The sequence below is a fragment of the Rhizoctonia solani genome, chromosome 16 (genome assembly GCF_016906535.1).
Source record: "Rhizoctonia solani chromosome 16, complete sequence".
Taxonomy (NCBI): Eukaryota; Fungi; Basidiomycota; class Agaricomycetes; order Cantharellales; family Ceratobasidiaceae; genus Rhizoctonia; species Rhizoctonia solani.
In genome coordinates, this window is record NC_057385.1 from 1320461 (window position 1) to 1337825 (window position 17365).

Below are 17365 nucleotides of genomic sequence, written 5' to 3' on the forward strand. Positions count from 1 at the left end.
ACGGCAGTAGAAGTTAGCTATAAGTCTTGTCCGCAGCACCGCTTAGGCGTTCGGCCCTTTGAATGAGATAATCAACTTAGCTCAATAGAAGCATATGGAAACCCAAGGATGACTTGATGTGCATACAGCCTGTTTACCTGGCTTCGGTAGGCTCCCATAAAGCGAACATCATGTACTAAATGCTGATAAATATGAACCATAAGTTACACCTCGGGCTCAAAGCAAATGGCCAACGACCACCAGGTTATCCCATCATACAATTTTGTCAAGTAAAACTTGACATGGCGGAAGAGCCTTTTGACTGTGCGTACATAGCGCATGCTCCTTCTATTGACTGGAAGCTGGAACTTATAAGAATATATTGACGGGCAATTCCCTTTCAAGCCAGCTCTAAAATAAGTTTACACAATTATATTCGATGGCATTCAGCGTCAAGAATCTTGTTAACCCAACAAAGTATGATAAATTAAACCATTCAATAGAACGGTCTACTTGGGGAATGTGGTTCGCGAGCATTTGGTACCAGAGCAGCTCGTAGCACAATAAACCGCATTTTTCGTGCAGGTTGCTGTATATGCAACGCATTTAGGCACCTGCAATAATGGGACCTTTCTGTAGCACTCGTCGCCTTGTTTCTTGCAGATTGCCGCCGAAGTTCTGTCGATACAATTCGCATTGGTAACCAGAATCTAAAACTAAAATGCGACTTACAAGCAAGTAGCCTGGTTGTTGAAGGGTCGCAACGGGGCCGCACACCAATTGCCTATCTTCAAGTCGCATGCTTGTGGTGCGGCACCACATAAGCGAACCTTGCCAACACTCGGATCGTGGTCGCTCGCACGGAGTGCAGTGGTCTCCCTCCAGGTGTTCACATGGACGTGATCCCACTCAACTTTGATCTTGGTGGAGTTCCAGATGGCGGGTGAGACAAGAGCATGATCAAGTTGTTGAGTGTTCATGTCGAAAATATAGGTATAGCGCTCTACTGGATCGCGGTTAACTACAACGTCGAGGTCGCGCATGCCAACGGAATAGTATGGGTCGAAGGCAACCGGGGTAGACAGGAACTCGTTGAAGTCGCCCGCAATCATGATATTGGCAGCTGGGTCGGCATCAAGGATGGTTTTGATAAATGCCTATCAAGAAGGTGGGTAAGTGGCAATAAATAAATTTAATATGAACTTACTGAGGTAACTTTAGCCTGCGCAACACGGGCCTCGATCGCACCATTGGCGGGAGTGCGCCAGTCGCCCTCGATAGGAGAAGAGCCGCCTTTGGAGGCTTGGTGCACATTGATAGACCAAAGTGTGGCGTTTGTAGCACGAACTCGGAAGTGGGCGACAAGAGGTTTGCGAGAGCTAACAAAAGCAGAGTTCTCGGGAGAGACAAGGACTGGGTTGAAACTAGAAGAATGTGAATAAATATACTTGATATCGTCTTGAAAGCTATGTGAGCATACTTGATGGTAGTGTTTGAACCAGTCCCAGTAACAACCGCACTGTCGTTTGCAGTCCCCTGACGGAAATTGATAATCTCGAGAACTTCGGGCTTGTATATGAAGGCCGGACGGATGTTCCCTCCTGGTTCGCCACCATTCTGGACAGGTTCAATACCATTAGAATATTTTCATTGGGAGCCACAAATCAAACTCACAGTACCATCAATAGGATCCACTTGTGCCCAAGAGTAGTTAACACCGGCTCCGCCATTCGCAATGCTTGCATTGTGGATGGCTGCCACGAGTGCATCAAGTGTACCTTTAGCGCTCGTCGTCCCATCATTGGTCGCACCATTCTCATCTTGGATCTCTTGGAGCCACATCACGTCTGGCGTCTTTAGGTATTGCACAATATGCGATGCGATGACGGGGAGATGAGCATCCTTGGGGTCCAAGTTTTCAACATTGTAGTCGCCGAGTGTGAGAGTGGAGCAATTCTCTGAATCAGCAGTGGAGTTGGAGGAGAACTCAGTCGGCACTGGGTTGTATTCTGGAGCAGAAATGACCCGAGGTGCAGTGAGGGGAAGCACGCGATAGGTGTCAAAGGCATAGGTGAGTATACCGGTGATATCAGTTAGAGTGCTGCCGAGCCGGAGGCCAGTAGAGTTGGCGGCTGCAGGAGGATTTCGAGTACCATCAAGTGGGGAGCCGACTGCGATCGCCTCAGGGTTTGCATCGGTGGCACCGGTGGCATCTAAAAAGAAACATGAATAAATGAATAAATATGATAACTGAATAATCTGCTCACCTGAGGTAATGGTCAAACCACCTCGCTTGTTTTTCCCGGTTACTTTCCAGTCACCATGGGTCCAAAAATCACCATATGTGTTTGGAAATCCAAGGGCGACTGGCGATCGAACAGTAACAAGAGTTCCTACCAGGCTCTGCCAATAATCAAGTCCATAGACAGCGGGCTGGAGAGTGATATTGGAGGTCGAAAGCTGTGACTGGTTATTAGGGAAACCGAATACGTTCCCGCCGTCAAGAGAGGTGTACTGCTCGGTAGGTGGGCCGGGCCGGTCTTTGCCAATCACGATTGGAGTGACGGTGTTATTCGAAGAGAGTACTGTGATGTTGGTCGGGGACGTGAGCTCGGTAAGGAAAATATTATCGGTATCGGCTGCAGCCCGATAAAGTGCAACACGAGCGCTACCCAAAGATACGATATCCCCCACCGTAACTTGGCCACGCACCGTAGTCGATGTGGAAAAGACATAAATTCCACTGGACCCAACACTTGTAGTATTGCCGACATCGGCCAGCCAAAAACCAGAAGGTCCCTTTGCGGTCACAAGCCCTTGTACCGCAACAGTTTGACCAGCATACGGTGAGCCATACCCGTTCCCGTTGATCGAGGCGATAGAGACGCCCTGGGCAGCAACAGCGGCAATACCTCCAGAGATTGATAGTAAGCGACCGAGCACCATCTGCGCTATCCGGATATGATCTCCCAGCCTCCGATCCACTTCCTTATATGCGTCCCCGACTAATTGATGCATCTTCACGGTCGCGGCGCCTTCTTCCCCGCACCACGCGCTCGATTCCAGCCAAGTCGATCACGTGTGTATAAGAAGCCTCCTTGATAGGCAAATTACCGCGCGTTTGTGGAGAGCCGGTTTATCTGGTATCTCTGCAGTCCTTCTTAATTACCTTATCTCGTATAAAAGACGTATTAGCTTGGTGGTTCGAAACACATTACAAGGGATATGTGGTAAATTTTGCTTTGCCATACACACAGTCCCTATTCACAGTCTAAGAAAAGTTAGCAGAGGTAAGCTGTCTTTTGACAGGCTCATGTGGTCGCTTACCAGAGGAATTCCTTGCGACGCACGTTTGTAAGCCCAAATTTTCTACCCATGTGCACATTGGTCATACCCATCTTCTTGTACCTGGGGTGGTACATTTTCCATAGTTGAGAAGTGATGGGCCTGGAGCGTCCTGGTTTACCATACGTATTCGAGACCTTTTAATGAAAACACAGGGCATACCTATTCAAGGTTAAGGTCCTCGAGCACCCATATTCATCGCGGAGCGCCGCTCTTCTTCAAAAGAATATTGGACCTCGTTTGTTGATTCGACGGTCTCGCCAGTTTGATTCAGTCGTTCGATCTTGGCTTCCCAGGCGCGAAGATGGATGAATCCAACAACCTCTTGGCTAAGAAGAATCTCGGTGTAGATCGCAAAACCTTCATCTCAATCGTCTATTCCTCACTCTCTGGGGGAGACAATTGAGCATTCTATTCCGGTATTCAAAATTCCCAGTCGTGGGTGGAAACTCAATCCAAGACCAGATGATGTAAGTTACAAGGCCCAGACAGGTCATGTGGTGCCAGGCAAATTTCTCTGCAATGAATTTTTGGCAACACTCTTGAGCCCTAGCTATATATAGTTGTTACTGTGGGTTATGACACCTCTGTGCGTTGATAGTCAAAAATTCTGCCTCTAAATAGCTGTATTATATCTGTTTACGCAAATATCACCGATTCGAGATAGGATTCCTCTATAGAAACAGGAGGTGTTCAAAGAAAATACTGAGACATCATTACGAGCACTCTCGATAACTTTGCGCTTGTTCAGTCTGTACTTCGTTTCTCGTAAGCTTCTTAGCTCTTTCTTAAGCACCTAGGGATAACTTACTGAATCATAGCGCCGTGGATTGTGTATTCAATAATTCAATTGTCTAATGGTTCTCAAAAGTATAAAGTAGCCTAAGCTTTGTAACCGCCTCATAGATTTGGCTGGTTTACGTGTATGTGTATTACCACCTTATGGTCTTACATGCCGAGGGCGGTATACGCACCCTCCGATAACGACATTGGTGTCCAATGCCAAACCTTACTGTTTGGTCCTGGGCTGGGTTTTCCCCAAAAATGCACCACAATTCAAAACATCTTTGCCAATCCTCCGGTCATTCGCCCACTTTGTTCATTATATTATATACAGTACACCCACTCCATAGTAATGAATGCGTTAACCATGGACAGAGGGAAGCTATATCTAAGTACCTCAGCGTCCTGAATATCTTTTTCAGGTCGTTAAACACCTTTGCGTGGTTCTCAACTTCGGGCTCTGTGGGGAACTCTATTGGAGGTGATCATGTGAGTCCGTAACCCGTTCGGAAATCTACCAAACTTGATGGTTGTGATGCTGATCTCCGGACCGATGAGTTTTCCGGACTCGGACACGGACTCGGACAAAGAAGGAAATGGAGAACGGCGGCTGCGACAGAGTAGCGGACCAGGCACAGTCATTTCAATGAAATTCGGGCACCAGGGCTAAAAGGATAATAATATACGTAGGCTTGGCGTCCGATCGGGGGCGCACAGTTTTGGCCGAATCAATTCGCGACCTGAGCTGGAGGTTGTCCATGTCAAAGAGGCTTGTTCCTCCCCCCTGAACCTCGAAACCTATAAGAGTCGATGGCCCATATGCAGAGCTCCCATCGCCTCTCAACTTTTGATTCTCTGTACGAGATCGCCACCTTCCCTTGCACCGCTACCCCGTAGGCGTTTGTCTACGTACCACACTCTCTTAACCACTTTCCTTGAGCTTGTGAACCTTCCCTTCTTTTCGCTATGTACTTCAGTGTTAAATCTCTCGCTGCTGCCCTCGTCGCATTCGCTGCAGCGACTACTGCTGCCCCTTCCGAAAAGCGTGCAATTTGTGCCAACCCAGTCACATATGTCGAATGGCGTTCGCTCCCGCAAGCACAGCGCGACTCGTTCCACAACGCTGTCAAATGTCTCCGGACAAAAAGGGACGTGAACGGGAGGAACGTATTTGATACCTATCCCAGCGTCCACAATAATGTTTTCAGCAACGGCAAGTTATTCTTTAAAGCGGTACATACGAGCATATATATTGACTATTTTGCCTCTGTCAAGTCCACTATGTGGCCAACTTTCTTCCTTGGCATCGTTGGTTCTTGCATCTTCGTCGCCTGGATCTGACCGATTGTGGATACACTGGACCCGTCCCGTAAGTCACCACTCATTCTGCTAGCATTTAATTTTGATGAGTATTCAATTAGTTACTGGGACTGGACTATCGACTCTGGCAAATTAGCCACCTCCGACATCTGGGATCCCGTTAGCGGATTTGGGGGTAATGGTAACGCTCGTACCCGTTGTGTTGAAAACGGGCCATACGCATCCCCTGGGTTTCAAGTGTGTAATGTCTCCAATTATCAGTTCGATCCCCCAAGCTGAACGCGACTTATTTCCAGCTTACCTATCCTAACCGGCACTGCTTAGCTCGCCGTTTCAATAACGGGAATATACGAGATTCGAGGATCGGGAATATGCAAGGCTCACTCTACTCACAGAACGCTGTCGACACACTTATGAGGCTGACAGACCACATCAACTTTTCTAATGAGATGGAAGAAGGGGTCCACGATGTTATTCACAACGTTATTGCGGGCGACATGGCGGCCGCGTTCTCTCCCAACGATGCCCTTGTAAGTTTCAATCCAGCCGAGCCCCACAGGTCATTGATCGTTATTTATTTGGAAAGTTCTTCTTACATCATCAAAACATCGACCGCCTGTGGGCTAAATGGCAAGGTCGTAACGCTGCTCGTCTGCAGGACTATCGCGGCAATACCGTACAGGGTCAAGATCCAATCAATGGCGGGCGCTATCCGTTGGCCAAGCTAACTGATAAGTTGCCAACGCAAGGAATTCGCGGACTGCCGGACATCACCGTTGCTGAAGTGATGGACACCATGTCGGACAAGTTGTGTTATGTTGTGAGTGAAGTATTACTGCCTGTCCGACTTCAGTGAATAACAACGAATTTAGTACGATAAGTAGGGGAGGACTTGCATACATGTACCATGCTTCTTATTGGGAAAGCTATTTTCAGCTTTTTCGGGGGGTTTTTTTTGGGTTACTTGAGCCTATTTTTGGAGTTTTACTAAGTTGGACTTTAGCTGTTCAGTTTGTATGTCGTCTAGCCTGTGGCAAACCGAGTACGTTCGGTGGATATAATAATTATAAACAGACACTTCGTGGGCATGAATGTTGATCATGGGATGATGCCCTAGTCGATCAGCCTGACTTCAGTATCTCAGGGTGTCAAAGTGCGGAAAAGTAGGTATTGTCAATTATAGTGCTTCGAATCTACGGTCCATTCGCAATTGTGTGGGGCGCCGGTAAAAAGATGCCATACTCTGTGACAAGGACCGGGTTTCGAAGCTAGGATTCTCGGAAACGGGTGACCAGACAAATCAGGGCGGATTGACATGAACATGGATCGTTTTCGTATTTGATTGTGTGGTATAAAAGCAGGTGGAAACGGGAAAAGAACACAGTTTTCTTTCTTTCTTTTCCCCTCACACTATCGGGCGACTTTATCCTTGGATTTTGCGGCGTACCACACACTCTTTGACCTACATTCTTTAGATCCACCTACTTCCCTGATGAAGTTCTTTGCTGTGCTAATCCCTCTGGCGGCTGCCGTGTTGGCCGTCCCTTCTAAGAGCGAAGAATGCACCAACCCCGAAATACGTGTTGAATGGCGTAGTCTGACTCAGGACCAGCGCAACAGCTACCACAATGCAGTTAAATGTCTTCAGACTAAACCTAGCGGAGTCGAGGGACTCTCTCAGTATGATCTCTTTTCAAAGAGGCATGTGGATTTGTTTGGAGACAGTGCGTTACTTTGTTATTTGTTGATTTGATGCAAGCTGAAACTGGTGTTATCGTAGTTCATTACGTTGCTGCTTTCTTACCGGTATGCACTCGCTATGTTCAATCAAGTAAATTTCACCAACACCCATTGTAGTGGCATCGCTATTTCTCCCGTGCTCGCGGCCAGCTTATGAAGCAGTGCGGGTACGATGGACCCGATATGTAAGTCACCAGTGCATCTTGTTAATCTACGGGAGTCTAACGCACTTTCAAGTTACTGGGATTGGACCAAGGATGTGAACAACATGGAGTCTTCGGAAATGTTCGACCCCGTCAAAGGATTCGGAGGCACTGGCAAGCAGACAAAGACAAATAATACCACACTTAATTGTGTCAACGATGGTCCTTACGGTCTCCGGTCCAACTTTACGGTGCGTGGTTATCAATCTAATCTATTCGCAGTTTGCTTACGAACGCCTTAGCTATCCTGGCCGCAAAAGCGCTGCTTGCAGCGCAATTTTGATATGCGGCCTAGGCGAAGAACTTGGTGGGACAAACCCACTAGCCCTTCAACCCGCCATTCGCAGACTCAGATCGATAACATTAATAAGAAAACCAAGTTCGCCGACTTCTGGCCCGCATTGGAGGAAGGTCCCCACGATTCCGTGCACAACGAGATCAACAACGACATGGCTGCTAGTTTCTCTCCGGATGATGTGTTGGTGAGTTGAAACACAAACGTTGTGTCGACATGGCTAAACTGGTCTTAGTTCTTTCTCCATCACAACAACATCGACCGTTTATGGGCTCTCTGGCAAGATCGCGACCAAAACCGCTTGAAGGACTATTCAGGAAGTAAAGTCCAAGGACAGAATCTAACTGATCCAACCCGCCCTGCTGCTTCTCTTGACAACATAATCTTCATTGGGATGGAGAACCTGGGATTTCGCAATGTCACAGTCGGCGAACTTATGAATACTCAGGGCCCTGTCTTGTGCTACAAGGTAAGTCTAACCATTTTAACTATTGACTACCATATATTGACTCTATGACCCCTAGTACGACAAGTAGAGTGGACTTGTTAAGCTTTGTTTTCAAATGGACTTTATGGTTTATTTCAGGTTGTGTGCCGGACATTGGATTGGCAGATAGTACCCTTAATGTACATAATGCGGATTCGAGTTATTCCACAATTCTTCGCTCATGGCTTTTCAAGTCGCACTTGAAACCAACTTCCTTGAGTTGGAGATTCATAATTCATTTAGTAACTAATTACAATTGTACCCATCCTTGGATGCGATATTTGTGTCGTTCCGGTCCGGAATGCATGGCACCAGCCCAATATGCTGGGACGTGGCGGGGGTCCCTTTGAAAAAGACTAAGCCCGATGATATGAGGACTCCCCGCTACTTGGTCCTGATGATATATGGAACATGAGTACTTTGTTTTGTAGGAGACACTATCTTCTGTGCACCGATAGTTGCCCCTCCACCGTACGCCCAGGCACCTACCATGAGCATACCAGTACTCAAAAAATAGGATGGTACGAATCCGACAGACTGAACCAGCCCCAAAACAGAGCCTAGTATTTGACCGAGTATCGTACAGAGTACGCCGACCGATGTCAGTGCCCCTGCCCAGAGTGCACACACCCAGGGACAGCTATACTCGATAGATAAGTCTTGCAGACCCGTACCATATTTCTCGTTTGCCTGGAGGTACTGAGACTAGCACTACGATAAGGACCAGGTATATGCTGACTGAAACGGGTACTTACAGCATGTACCGCATACTGTCCGATTGAACGGTGCTTTCTAATGAGAAGTAGCGATTTGGCCACTCCATAAACCGTAGAAACAGTTGATACACCTAGCAACAGTAGGACGAGAACGGATGACGAGGAGGTGAACAATATCATATTGGCACTATTAGAGCGGTCAATGAGCATCCAGGTCAAGCCTGTAGATATACTGATGCTTACATCCAAACCAAACCAGCCTTTAAGACATTGCGAGCACGAAACATAAGTCCGACTATCACCATAACTAGCGGAATCTCAACTCACAGTTCCGGCAGCGGCAACCCACTCTTCATTAAGTTCACCTAAAAGCTTTTTCCAATGATGGCTATAAATAATTCGGTCCGTCCACGCCTGTTCCAGCCGGTTTAGATGAGTAACCGGGCAGTCAAACATGAGCTTCGAAAGTTGCAGGTAACGAGCGGTTCGGGTAGGTGGGCGTTGACCCGTAACAACCATCATTCGATCAGCCCGGGCGCATCGCTCCCCGTGGAGATTAATTATTTGACTTTGAACTAAAGGTACGTTAGTATTTATGCGAGTGTTAAAAAAACGACACTGACTTAGTAGTGAATTGACTCGCGCTATAAATCATTCTAATTAGAAACGAAGCAGGAAGGAGAACAAGCGCGTTGCTCACCAACCGACCAGTTCAGGAACTGTGGCTCATTGTTTTCTGGGTTTACTCCCTTAAGGTAATGTTCACACTCTTCGGGAGTGAAGGGAGATGTTGATCCCTCGGAAGAAATATGATCTGCCGCGTGTACATGTTTTAACCGATGGACGTGTGGTTATAAAATGCTGCTTGCATACCTATCATCAATGACGCCAATTGACCTTGTAGCTTTCTTGCGCTCGAAGTATGGTCTACATCGGGCCTGGGCATGTACTCGCAATGAGTCCAATATTCACTTTTAAGCACTCTTTCTACATGGCGAAGGCCCTTGAGTCTATCACAAGTACACTATTGGATTGAAATAAAGTCATACCTAAATGGATATTGCTCCGAACATCAGGAAGGCCAACATCCCCAGTGTTCACTTGGCGTAAAAATGCAATACTCTGCCGATAGTGATCGACAAGATAATACGTGCCAACCTTGTGTCCTGTCTCAGGATCACATATCGGATCGATGTATATATCCATTGTACTGAGCTCAAGCTCAATACTGTCAAGGTCAAGAGACTCAATAACTCGATTTATTTGGCCATAATAAGTTTCTACTCGGGAGAGTATGTCGGGCATCCGTATGTAGGCATCTGTAATAACTCTTGTTCGAGGGTTGTAGAAGAACGGCTTTCTGCTGAACTGTGAGATTATGCATTTGATGGGTGATTGGACGCACTCACCCTTCAATCACATGCGTGAGCTCCACCCATCCATATGGAACTGGGCCAAGAGGCTGTGCCCTTGAACAGTGTCAGTTTGTGCCTATTGATACCAAAAGGAATTGCCATCTACGCGATATTATCTCCTTCTTTAACATCAAGGGGGCCTATTGGTATTATTCTCCTCTTGGCTTGCCCTCTGCGATAATATATGAGTTAGATTAATCGCGCTTTGAAACCGGAAGAAATTCACTAACGCGTGCCTATCTTCATATCTTCGAGAACCAGAAGGAATTATTTCTTTTATGGTGGGTGGCAATTGAACTCCAGAGGTCATCTTGTGCTACAAGTCCATTCATGTATGGATTAGCTGCGGTGGTCACATGTGCACATTTGGCCTGGGGTCACTCACGTTTAGTATGAATTCGAAGACGTATAACGCACTGCAAAGCTACGTCGAGATATAGAAATGCGTGTGTGCGGTCGGAGAGTTCACGATCATACGCGTACATATATTATGGGAGGGTCCTGAACAAACAAAGTCGTTCTTCTTTCAGACTTTTACGGAGGATTGATGTCCGGGGCCACTTGATTGACGCGGTCGGATGTTGGCGCCCGGCACTCAAACCGGTACATTTGATGGGCAGTGCTGAGCTCCAAAAATCGTCAAATTTATTCTATACCAGATCCACTAATCACATTCTAAAGCCAGGGCCCCTAACCCCTTTAGAGCCTTCACGGCATGGAACGAGTTCAGTCAGCCTCGCCAGAGCGGGTGTTTTTGGTTGAATTTTATTATGAAGTAGCCGATAGAATAGTACTAAAACAGCAAAAACTAATCATCAAAGGTGCTTTTCGTCTTTCGATAGGGCTGTAAGGCGCCTATTACCGATGTTCTGCTAGGGTCCCGGGTTGATTGTACATAGATAGTATAACGGTGTACTACATGCACATACTTGAGCTAAATGAGGATATGTGAGTTAATGGGCCAATGCACTACTTGGTCTTTTGTTGTTGTAACGAGGAGCAAGAAGAGCTGAGTAACATACAACAAAGAAATGATCCATGCACATCGGATTTTATTGTGAGAACATAAAATAGAACCAAATCCGAGTCGGAACTGTACCAACTTATAATTAGTCGTGTGGTTGATGTTGTAAAATGATGACTAGGTTTAATACAATGTGCCAGAAGATATGGATGTGTATAGCTTATATGCACATCCAACACCCGCGATTTCACCTAAACTACGTGGTTACAGAGCGCCGATCCGTCCTGTGCTGAGCATCCTATACTAGTGCAACTGAGCGACTAGAAGCGCGTGGATGATCGGCACCGCGCTTAACCATGTGTTATGTCAAACCTAATCAGTAAGTCTAGCGCAAAGTACTTAAACTTGCAATCGGGCTCAATAGTAGGCATGCTGAGTCGTGTGAATAGTACGGAACATCACGATGTAGCATAATTATTATAAGCGTACTCACGTTAATGAGAATTTGATAGGTTTCAGGGTCATTCGGGGAGAGCTGAAAGGGAAATAAAAGGCGACATGTAACACAGCGAAGGGGCAAGTGTGAAGGGTGTTACTTCGATAGCAACAATGGAATTTATATGTATGCATGTGTGGGCTGGTGGTTACATAATTAATTGACCTGTTTTGGGTAATACACCTTTGTGACCACCCAAATAAGGTCCAATAAGACACGCATCTGGCCACAAAGGGACATGATCCTCAACTCAAAAGATGTGCCACGGAAGCAACCAACGCAACCAATGACACACATAGTGAACATTATACTCAGATTTCGACCTCGATACTTCCTAATGAAACTTCGGGCAATCATCCAGCTGAAGGATTCAAGTACCATGACTTGGAGAATAGACCCCACACTCCTTAGCCCGCCTGATGCTGGCTTGAAGGACCATGGCCTAGCAAGCCTATACTGTGCCACACTTTTAGCTCTATATCTAGCTCTCGTCTGTCGCATTTGCCACCCTACATTCAAATTATTCGCATTTACCCAATAAGGCTTCTTTAGCCTGACACACATCAGTTCTTTATTCAATTGGCTGTTGGTTTCTAGCATACAGTGGTAACGCTTGCCTGGAAGCTGCTTGTAGGTTTCACGCATGCAATTTGCCAAACAAATATCGCTGATACAATATGCAATCAGTTTTTATAGCATCTATCACACATCTCACATTACAATACGCATCTCTACTGCGTACGAACACTCGGTCTTTCCTTGGTTCGCTCGACGCATCCTTCTAATCCTTGCGCTCTTAAGACTATCTGATGCCCATTACGCTCAACAAATCTACCAGTATTGTACCCATTGACGAGCGTACCATATATCTAAAGGACATCAAGTTCACGTTGTCTTCGCCTCCTCGCAAACGACGTGATCAACGTACGCGAGCCAGCTCAATCTCCAAACAGTCCGACCGTTGCGTACCCAACTCACCCAGCTGCTCAAGATCCACCCGCCGCCGAGCATCTGTTAGCTCCCGACCATCGCTCTCGCCGTTTCTGTCCTTGGTCGATAATCGAGGGACTGCTTACGGAATAAACACAGGAGTCCAGCTGTCACCCGCCGTTCTCGGCAAGTCTCGCCCCCGGTCCTCATCAGGTCCGATTCCCTGTACGGCTCTGTCATTTGAAACCGACTTTGCACCCTCACCTGGGACACCTGTGACGGTGAACTTCTCTTCATCCTTCAGCCGTTCTCCCTCTACTTCTCCCTCTTTCGGGATCGCTTCGCCGATTCACGTCCTTTTTCAACGGTCCTGTGCGCTGGCTACACTTAAGGGCAATTCTTCGGCTACATCCACAGCTATAACCCAGCCCAAAGCCAGGTCCAAAATTCGCCCAACTCCCATCATGACAAGCGGTAAAAACGGCCACGTGAACGTTTTACTTCTCCCCAAGTCACGAGACAAGGATGGTAACGCCTCGATTCGATCCGGGACCAGTGCGTCCACAAATGCGAGCAAGTCCAAGTCCCGCAAACCTCTTGATCTTTCTTCTTCAAGCAAAGGTTCCAAGACGCCAAATGCCAGTCTCAGAGCGCAACGTTCCCTGACTCCAGCTCGTGGGGTTGCGCATGATACCTTTAGACCACTTCCATATGCGACTCATGCCGCATTGGACGAGTTTTTCGGAGACCCACGTAAAATGAATGCGTTGCATGCGCATCAATCATCGCCGGATCAACTTGGCGCGCGCCCTGACGAAATTGGCTATGGCGGCAGTATCAGCCATCGTGGCGCTGACGGTTGGATTTGGTTTGACGCGATGGAAGAGCAGGAATATGCGTGGCTCATGGGCGAGGCCGAAAACCCCCGTACACCCGAGACCGCACGGCAAACTCCCAAGGAGAAAAAACCCAAGAAACGCGGTTTATTTGGTCGCCGTGGCAGTGTTGCGAGTGTATCATCCGGTGGACGCAGCGATTGGGAGTCATTCGATGCGCTGCGCAGGGGAAGTGAGAGTGGGACTAGTGAAACAGGGATAATCGACCCTACCACATACGATCTCGACCCTACCCGCCCTCCGCGGTATCGCATTCCTGTGGTCGGCGCTCCTGCGACGTACAGGGCTGCGGCGCTCGATGTCGGTGCCTGGGATGCTGCCCTTCACTCGCACATACGTCAGAACGCCGGCAGCGCATCAACGGCCAAGAGTCGCAGAGGCCGATCAAGGCGTGGGAGTTCAAGCAAGAGAGACAGCGAGGAACGACGGCGCCCACCTCCGCTTAACCTCACCGCAGTGACCAACGCCTTGGCCGCTCTCGGTCCTTTGGCTATGCCGAATAACCAACCCGCTCCACTTTCGTCTCGCCGCGCCTCTCTTCCTGCCAACTGTCTCCTGCCACCTTCTCTATCCGATGCAGCCCGCGCAGATTTCGTTTCCTCTTCCTACCAACCTCATCCATCTAAGCGTGATCTGAACTTGGATCCAGAGACCCCCTGGTCCGCCAATCTTCCCAAAGAAACCATCTATCGTTCCATAGGATCTGGGCTTGGTACACCGGGCGTTACACCTGCATCCCCATTCAAGGCTATGTTTTCCCGGCGCGCTTCCCTCACTCCTTTGCCCCTCCGACACGCTCCCGCTCCACTTCCCAAGTCCGGTCATGGATACGAGGTCAAAGGAGTCGGCCACAATGGAACACTACCCAAACTCCCGCCAATGCCGTCGGAGAGCGGAGCTCCGGCAGCGCCGGAAGGGAGAAGAAAAACAAGTTTGGCTGATATCTTTCGACGAGGCTTTAGCACCAAGGGGAGTCGCAAGTAGTTTTTGTTTACTTTGTTCGTTGCATGACTTTCTTTGTTTTCGATATTGTCTCGGTATGCTTTCCCACCACGTTGCACGCTTCCCTGTGTCCTTTGTACAACCAGCTCTGTAGTTACGTATAATTATTGTCCAAAATGCATTAATGCATAGATCACCGTGAAATCAAGAGCGAGGGAGACAAGATAAATCCAATCACCACGTGATCGATTGATTAGTGCGCTTGTTTCAAGCGCATGGGTTTAAAAGTATCCAGTAGAGTATCTCTAAAGCCTTGCACAGGCAGAACGTAGAAGGTATGTCGAAATGGATGCGCATAAAAGGCATCATAACTGGTTCCTATAGAACTGATTTCGCTATATATACATGTGATATGATTAATCTCAAGCAGCTCCAAATGCACCACGACTCGCAGTAAGCTCTGCTCCTAGTTTGTACCCAAGCACCTATGGGAACAATTAATACGAGGGGCCTCTCAGTGAAATAGCTATATAATCTCACCTTGTCCCAGTCGAGTTTCTGTCTTGTTAAAGGCAACGCTCTCCTCAGGCTCTTGAAACTCTTCTCGCCCAAGTCGGCATACGCATCGCCCAGTGCCCGTTCATGTTCGCCTTCTTTCTCGCTAATAATCGCGAGGATTTTCGGAGCAGCCGAAGGGGTGAGGTCGGTTGGGACGGAGAATGTGGGAGTGTAAGCCGTCTGTAGTTGCACCTAACCAAGATACCGGGATCAGAATTGCCCTATAAGGCGACAATTATCACTTACGTTCCCTTGTTCATAGTAATGCACATTGACGAAAACCTTCCCCAACACCTCACCCTTGTTGAGATCAATTGTGTATTCAGAACGCCAACGTCCGGACCTATTAACAATGATGATGTGAGAACCAAATCAAACCACTTGAAACAAACCACCCCTACCAGAAGTTCTGCGGGTTGTATTTGTTGGCTACAATTTGGATCACATAGGTACTGGTATTTGAAGCAAACACGCTTGCCACGCCTTCCTGAAAGTAATCTGCCAGATATTTAAGAGCGTTTTCTTCCAAGGCAGACCTTGAGAAGATAAAAGCTTTAATGTGTTACTGGGAGCTATGATTCAGAGACCGACCGGAATGGTTCGCTTTCAGCATCGATTTCGACGGGCTCGGGCTCAGACGCGGCCTGTAGGTTGATAGGAATTTAGACGTAACACTTACTCAGTTTGCGTTTAAGATAGCTCACCAGAGTAAGATGGTCGAATACAAAACTAGTCTTTGATCTTGGGTCCAAGAAACGGCCCGACTCGGGTATTAGTCCTGCATTGCTGACGATGACCTACAGTGGGATATTAAAAATGAATTGGGTGATACAACCAAATGATTAAGTTCTATACCTGATGCTCTTGATCTGGGACGTTAACACAAACAAATTGCTCCTGATTGTATTTCTCCAATGAAGATTGAATTCCCTCTTGCAACGCGTCGTCGTCGTTGACAATCGTCCTAAGATCACTAATCACATCGTTAATCTCTCCAGGAGGAGATTGAAGTATGAATGAAGCGGCCGAAGAGAGTCGTTGGGATGCGTCCATAGGGAGAGACAGTCAACCAAGAAGTCTATGACAGTCCAGAGATGAAGTGGGCGAGGTGGTATACGTAATCAAAGTGATCGACTAAGCGCTTGTGTGGAATTCGAAATATAATTTCCTCCACACTCTCTGCCACCATGTCCCGTGCGGCATCGCCTACTCCTTCAACGTCATCCGAAGCCTCTTTATCCGAGGAAAGCCAAAAGAAAATACTTGAAGAGATCTTAGAAAAGGCCGTTAAAGCATGCACCGTGAATACTGCCACAGACGAGGCCAATGAAGAGGATGTCTTGACGTTAACAGGCGACGATGACCTTCCGTAAGTGTCATTTCACTCTTGGCTGGAAAAATTACGCATAAGATGAATTCCAGCCCACTTCCTAAACTGGACCCAGGACTATCTGGAAAAGCCATCTACTTTGACTGCAAAGCCGTTTCTGACTCCAAAACATTTGAACTTGAGGACGACTCGGCAGCGCAAGTGAAACAAAAGTCACAGTATAAAGGAAAGGAAAGGCAAAAAGGGGATGGTTTATCTGACGAAGAAGGCACAGAGAAGAAGTTAACTAAACGAGAACGTAAAGAGGTCGGTCGTGATATAACCTTCGTCTTGTTCTCACTGATTTACACTACCCAACCTCAGCTAAAGTTTTCAACTACGGGTCCCCAGTGGTTTGATCTTCCAGCCCCAAGCGATGCAGATAGACCTCGTCTAGCTCGGGAGCTTGAAGCGCTACGACTGAGAAATGCGCTAGACCCGAAACGATTTTATAGGAAGGATGCCGAAGGAAGTAAGCGTGAAATGCCAAAATACTTTGCGGTACGCTCGCATCTGCTGCACACCAGATTTGCGCATTTGTACTTATTTTCTACGCGGAATAGATTGGAAAAGTTGTCGACGCAGCAACTCCGTTCCGGGACGCCGATCATTCTCAAAACCTGACACGTGCAGAAAGAAAGCGAACAATTGTAGAGGAGCTCGTAGAGGATGCCGAGGCCAGGAGGCAAGTTTTTTTTTAGTCATTGGCCTTCTTAATTATTGGCTAAACCCCTGAATTGATAGGTATGCAAAAAAGAAGTTTGGAGACCTACAGTCAGTACGAGGCGAACGTGGCCGGGGTACGCTGGCTCGCAAATTCGCGAAAAGAAAGCCAAAATGGTGAAAATCACGCTCCGTTAATTGTAACTTATGCTAGGATGATTGTATAATAGAAAAGATGCATTCACTGGAGTCTACCAATCCTTT

General features: G+C 47.4%; 7 protein-coding genes across 7 annotated transcripts; 3 read left to right on the forward strand and 4 right to left on the reverse strand.

Annotated features, from left to right (window-relative positions):
- Window positions 1–488: 488 nt before the first annotated feature.
- Window positions 489–2925, reverse strand: RhiXN_01661 (endonuclease/exonuclease/phosphatase family protein; the record flags this gene model as incomplete). Its single annotated transcript, XM_043321480.1, has 6 exons — window positions 489–657; window positions 712–1136; window positions 1187–1403; window positions 1460–1596; window positions 1654–2192; window positions 2247–2925. The coding sequence occupies 6 exons, from the start codon at window positions 2923–2925 to the stop codon at window positions 489–491; spliced, it is 2166 nt and encodes a 721-aa protein (XP_043187303.1).
- Window positions 2926–3496: 571 nt separating this feature from the next.
- Window positions 3497–4867, reverse strand: RhiXN_01662 (uncharacterized protein; the record flags this gene model as incomplete). The annotated part of the gene is made up of 4 exons (XM_043321481.1): window positions 3497–3653; window positions 4504–4579; window positions 4626–4773; window positions 4823–4867. The coding sequence occupies 4 exons, from the start codon at window positions 4865–4867 to the stop codon at window positions 3497–3499; spliced, it is 426 nt and encodes a 141-aa protein (XP_043187304.1).
- Window positions 4868–4926: 59 nt separating this feature from the next.
- On the forward strand, window positions 4927–8201 carry RhiXN_01663 (tyrosinase; the record flags this gene model as incomplete). Its single annotated transcript, XM_043321482.1, has 13 exons — window positions 4927–5000; window positions 5085–5239; window positions 5383–5476; window positions 5529–5664; window positions 5724–5957; window positions 6014–6251; window positions 6903–7151; window positions 7208–7233; window positions 7285–7352; window positions 7405–7561; window positions 7613–7852; window positions 7901–8134; window positions 8190–8201. 13 exons carry the CDS (start codon window positions 4927–4929, stop codon window positions 8199–8201), a joined length of 1917 nt encoding a protein of 638 aa, XP_043187305.1.
- A 201-nt stretch (window positions 8202–8402) lies between these two features.
- RhiXN_01664 (uncharacterized protein) lies at window positions 8403–10593 on the reverse strand (the record flags this gene model as incomplete). Its single annotated transcript, XM_043321483.1, has 12 exons — window positions 8403–8546; window positions 8642–8857; window positions 8908–9055; window positions 9112–9128; window positions 9196–9443; window positions 9492–9512; window positions 9569–9682; window positions 9742–9855; window positions 9918–10228; window positions 10278–10337; window positions 10390–10455; window positions 10514–10593. 12 exons carry the CDS (start codon window positions 10591–10593, stop codon window positions 8403–8405), a joined length of 1539 nt encoding a protein of 512 aa, XP_043187306.1.
- A 1959-nt stretch (window positions 10594–12552) lies between these two features.
- On the forward strand, window positions 12553–14553 carry RhiXN_01665 (uncharacterized protein; the record flags this gene model as incomplete). Its single annotated transcript, XM_043321484.1, has 1 exon — window positions 12553–14553. One exon carries the CDS (start codon window positions 12553–12555, stop codon window positions 14551–14553), a length of 2001 nt encoding a protein of 666 aa, XP_043187307.1.
- Window positions 14554–14933: 380 nt separating this feature from the next.
- On the reverse strand, window positions 14934–16122 carry RhiXN_01666 (F-actin-capping protein subunit alpha-2; the record flags this gene model as incomplete). The annotated part of the gene is made up of 7 exons (XM_043321485.1): window positions 14934–14996; window positions 15052–15261; window positions 15316–15412; window positions 15471–15605; window positions 15661–15713; window positions 15774–15866; window positions 15925–16122. 7 exons carry the CDS (start codon window positions 16120–16122, stop codon window positions 14934–14936), a joined length of 849 nt encoding a protein of 282 aa, XP_043187308.1.
- A 134-nt stretch (window positions 16123–16256) lies between these two features.
- On the forward strand, window positions 16257–17299 carry RhiXN_01667 (rRNA-processing protein Fcf2; the record flags this gene model as incomplete). Its single annotated transcript, XM_043321486.1, has 5 exons — window positions 16257–16438; window positions 16492–16705; window positions 16763–16939; window positions 17002–17127; window positions 17183–17299. The coding sequence occupies 5 exons, from the start codon at window positions 16257–16259 to the stop codon at window positions 17297–17299; spliced, it is 816 nt and encodes a 271-aa protein (XP_043187309.1).
- Window positions 17300–17365: the final 66 nt, after the last annotated feature.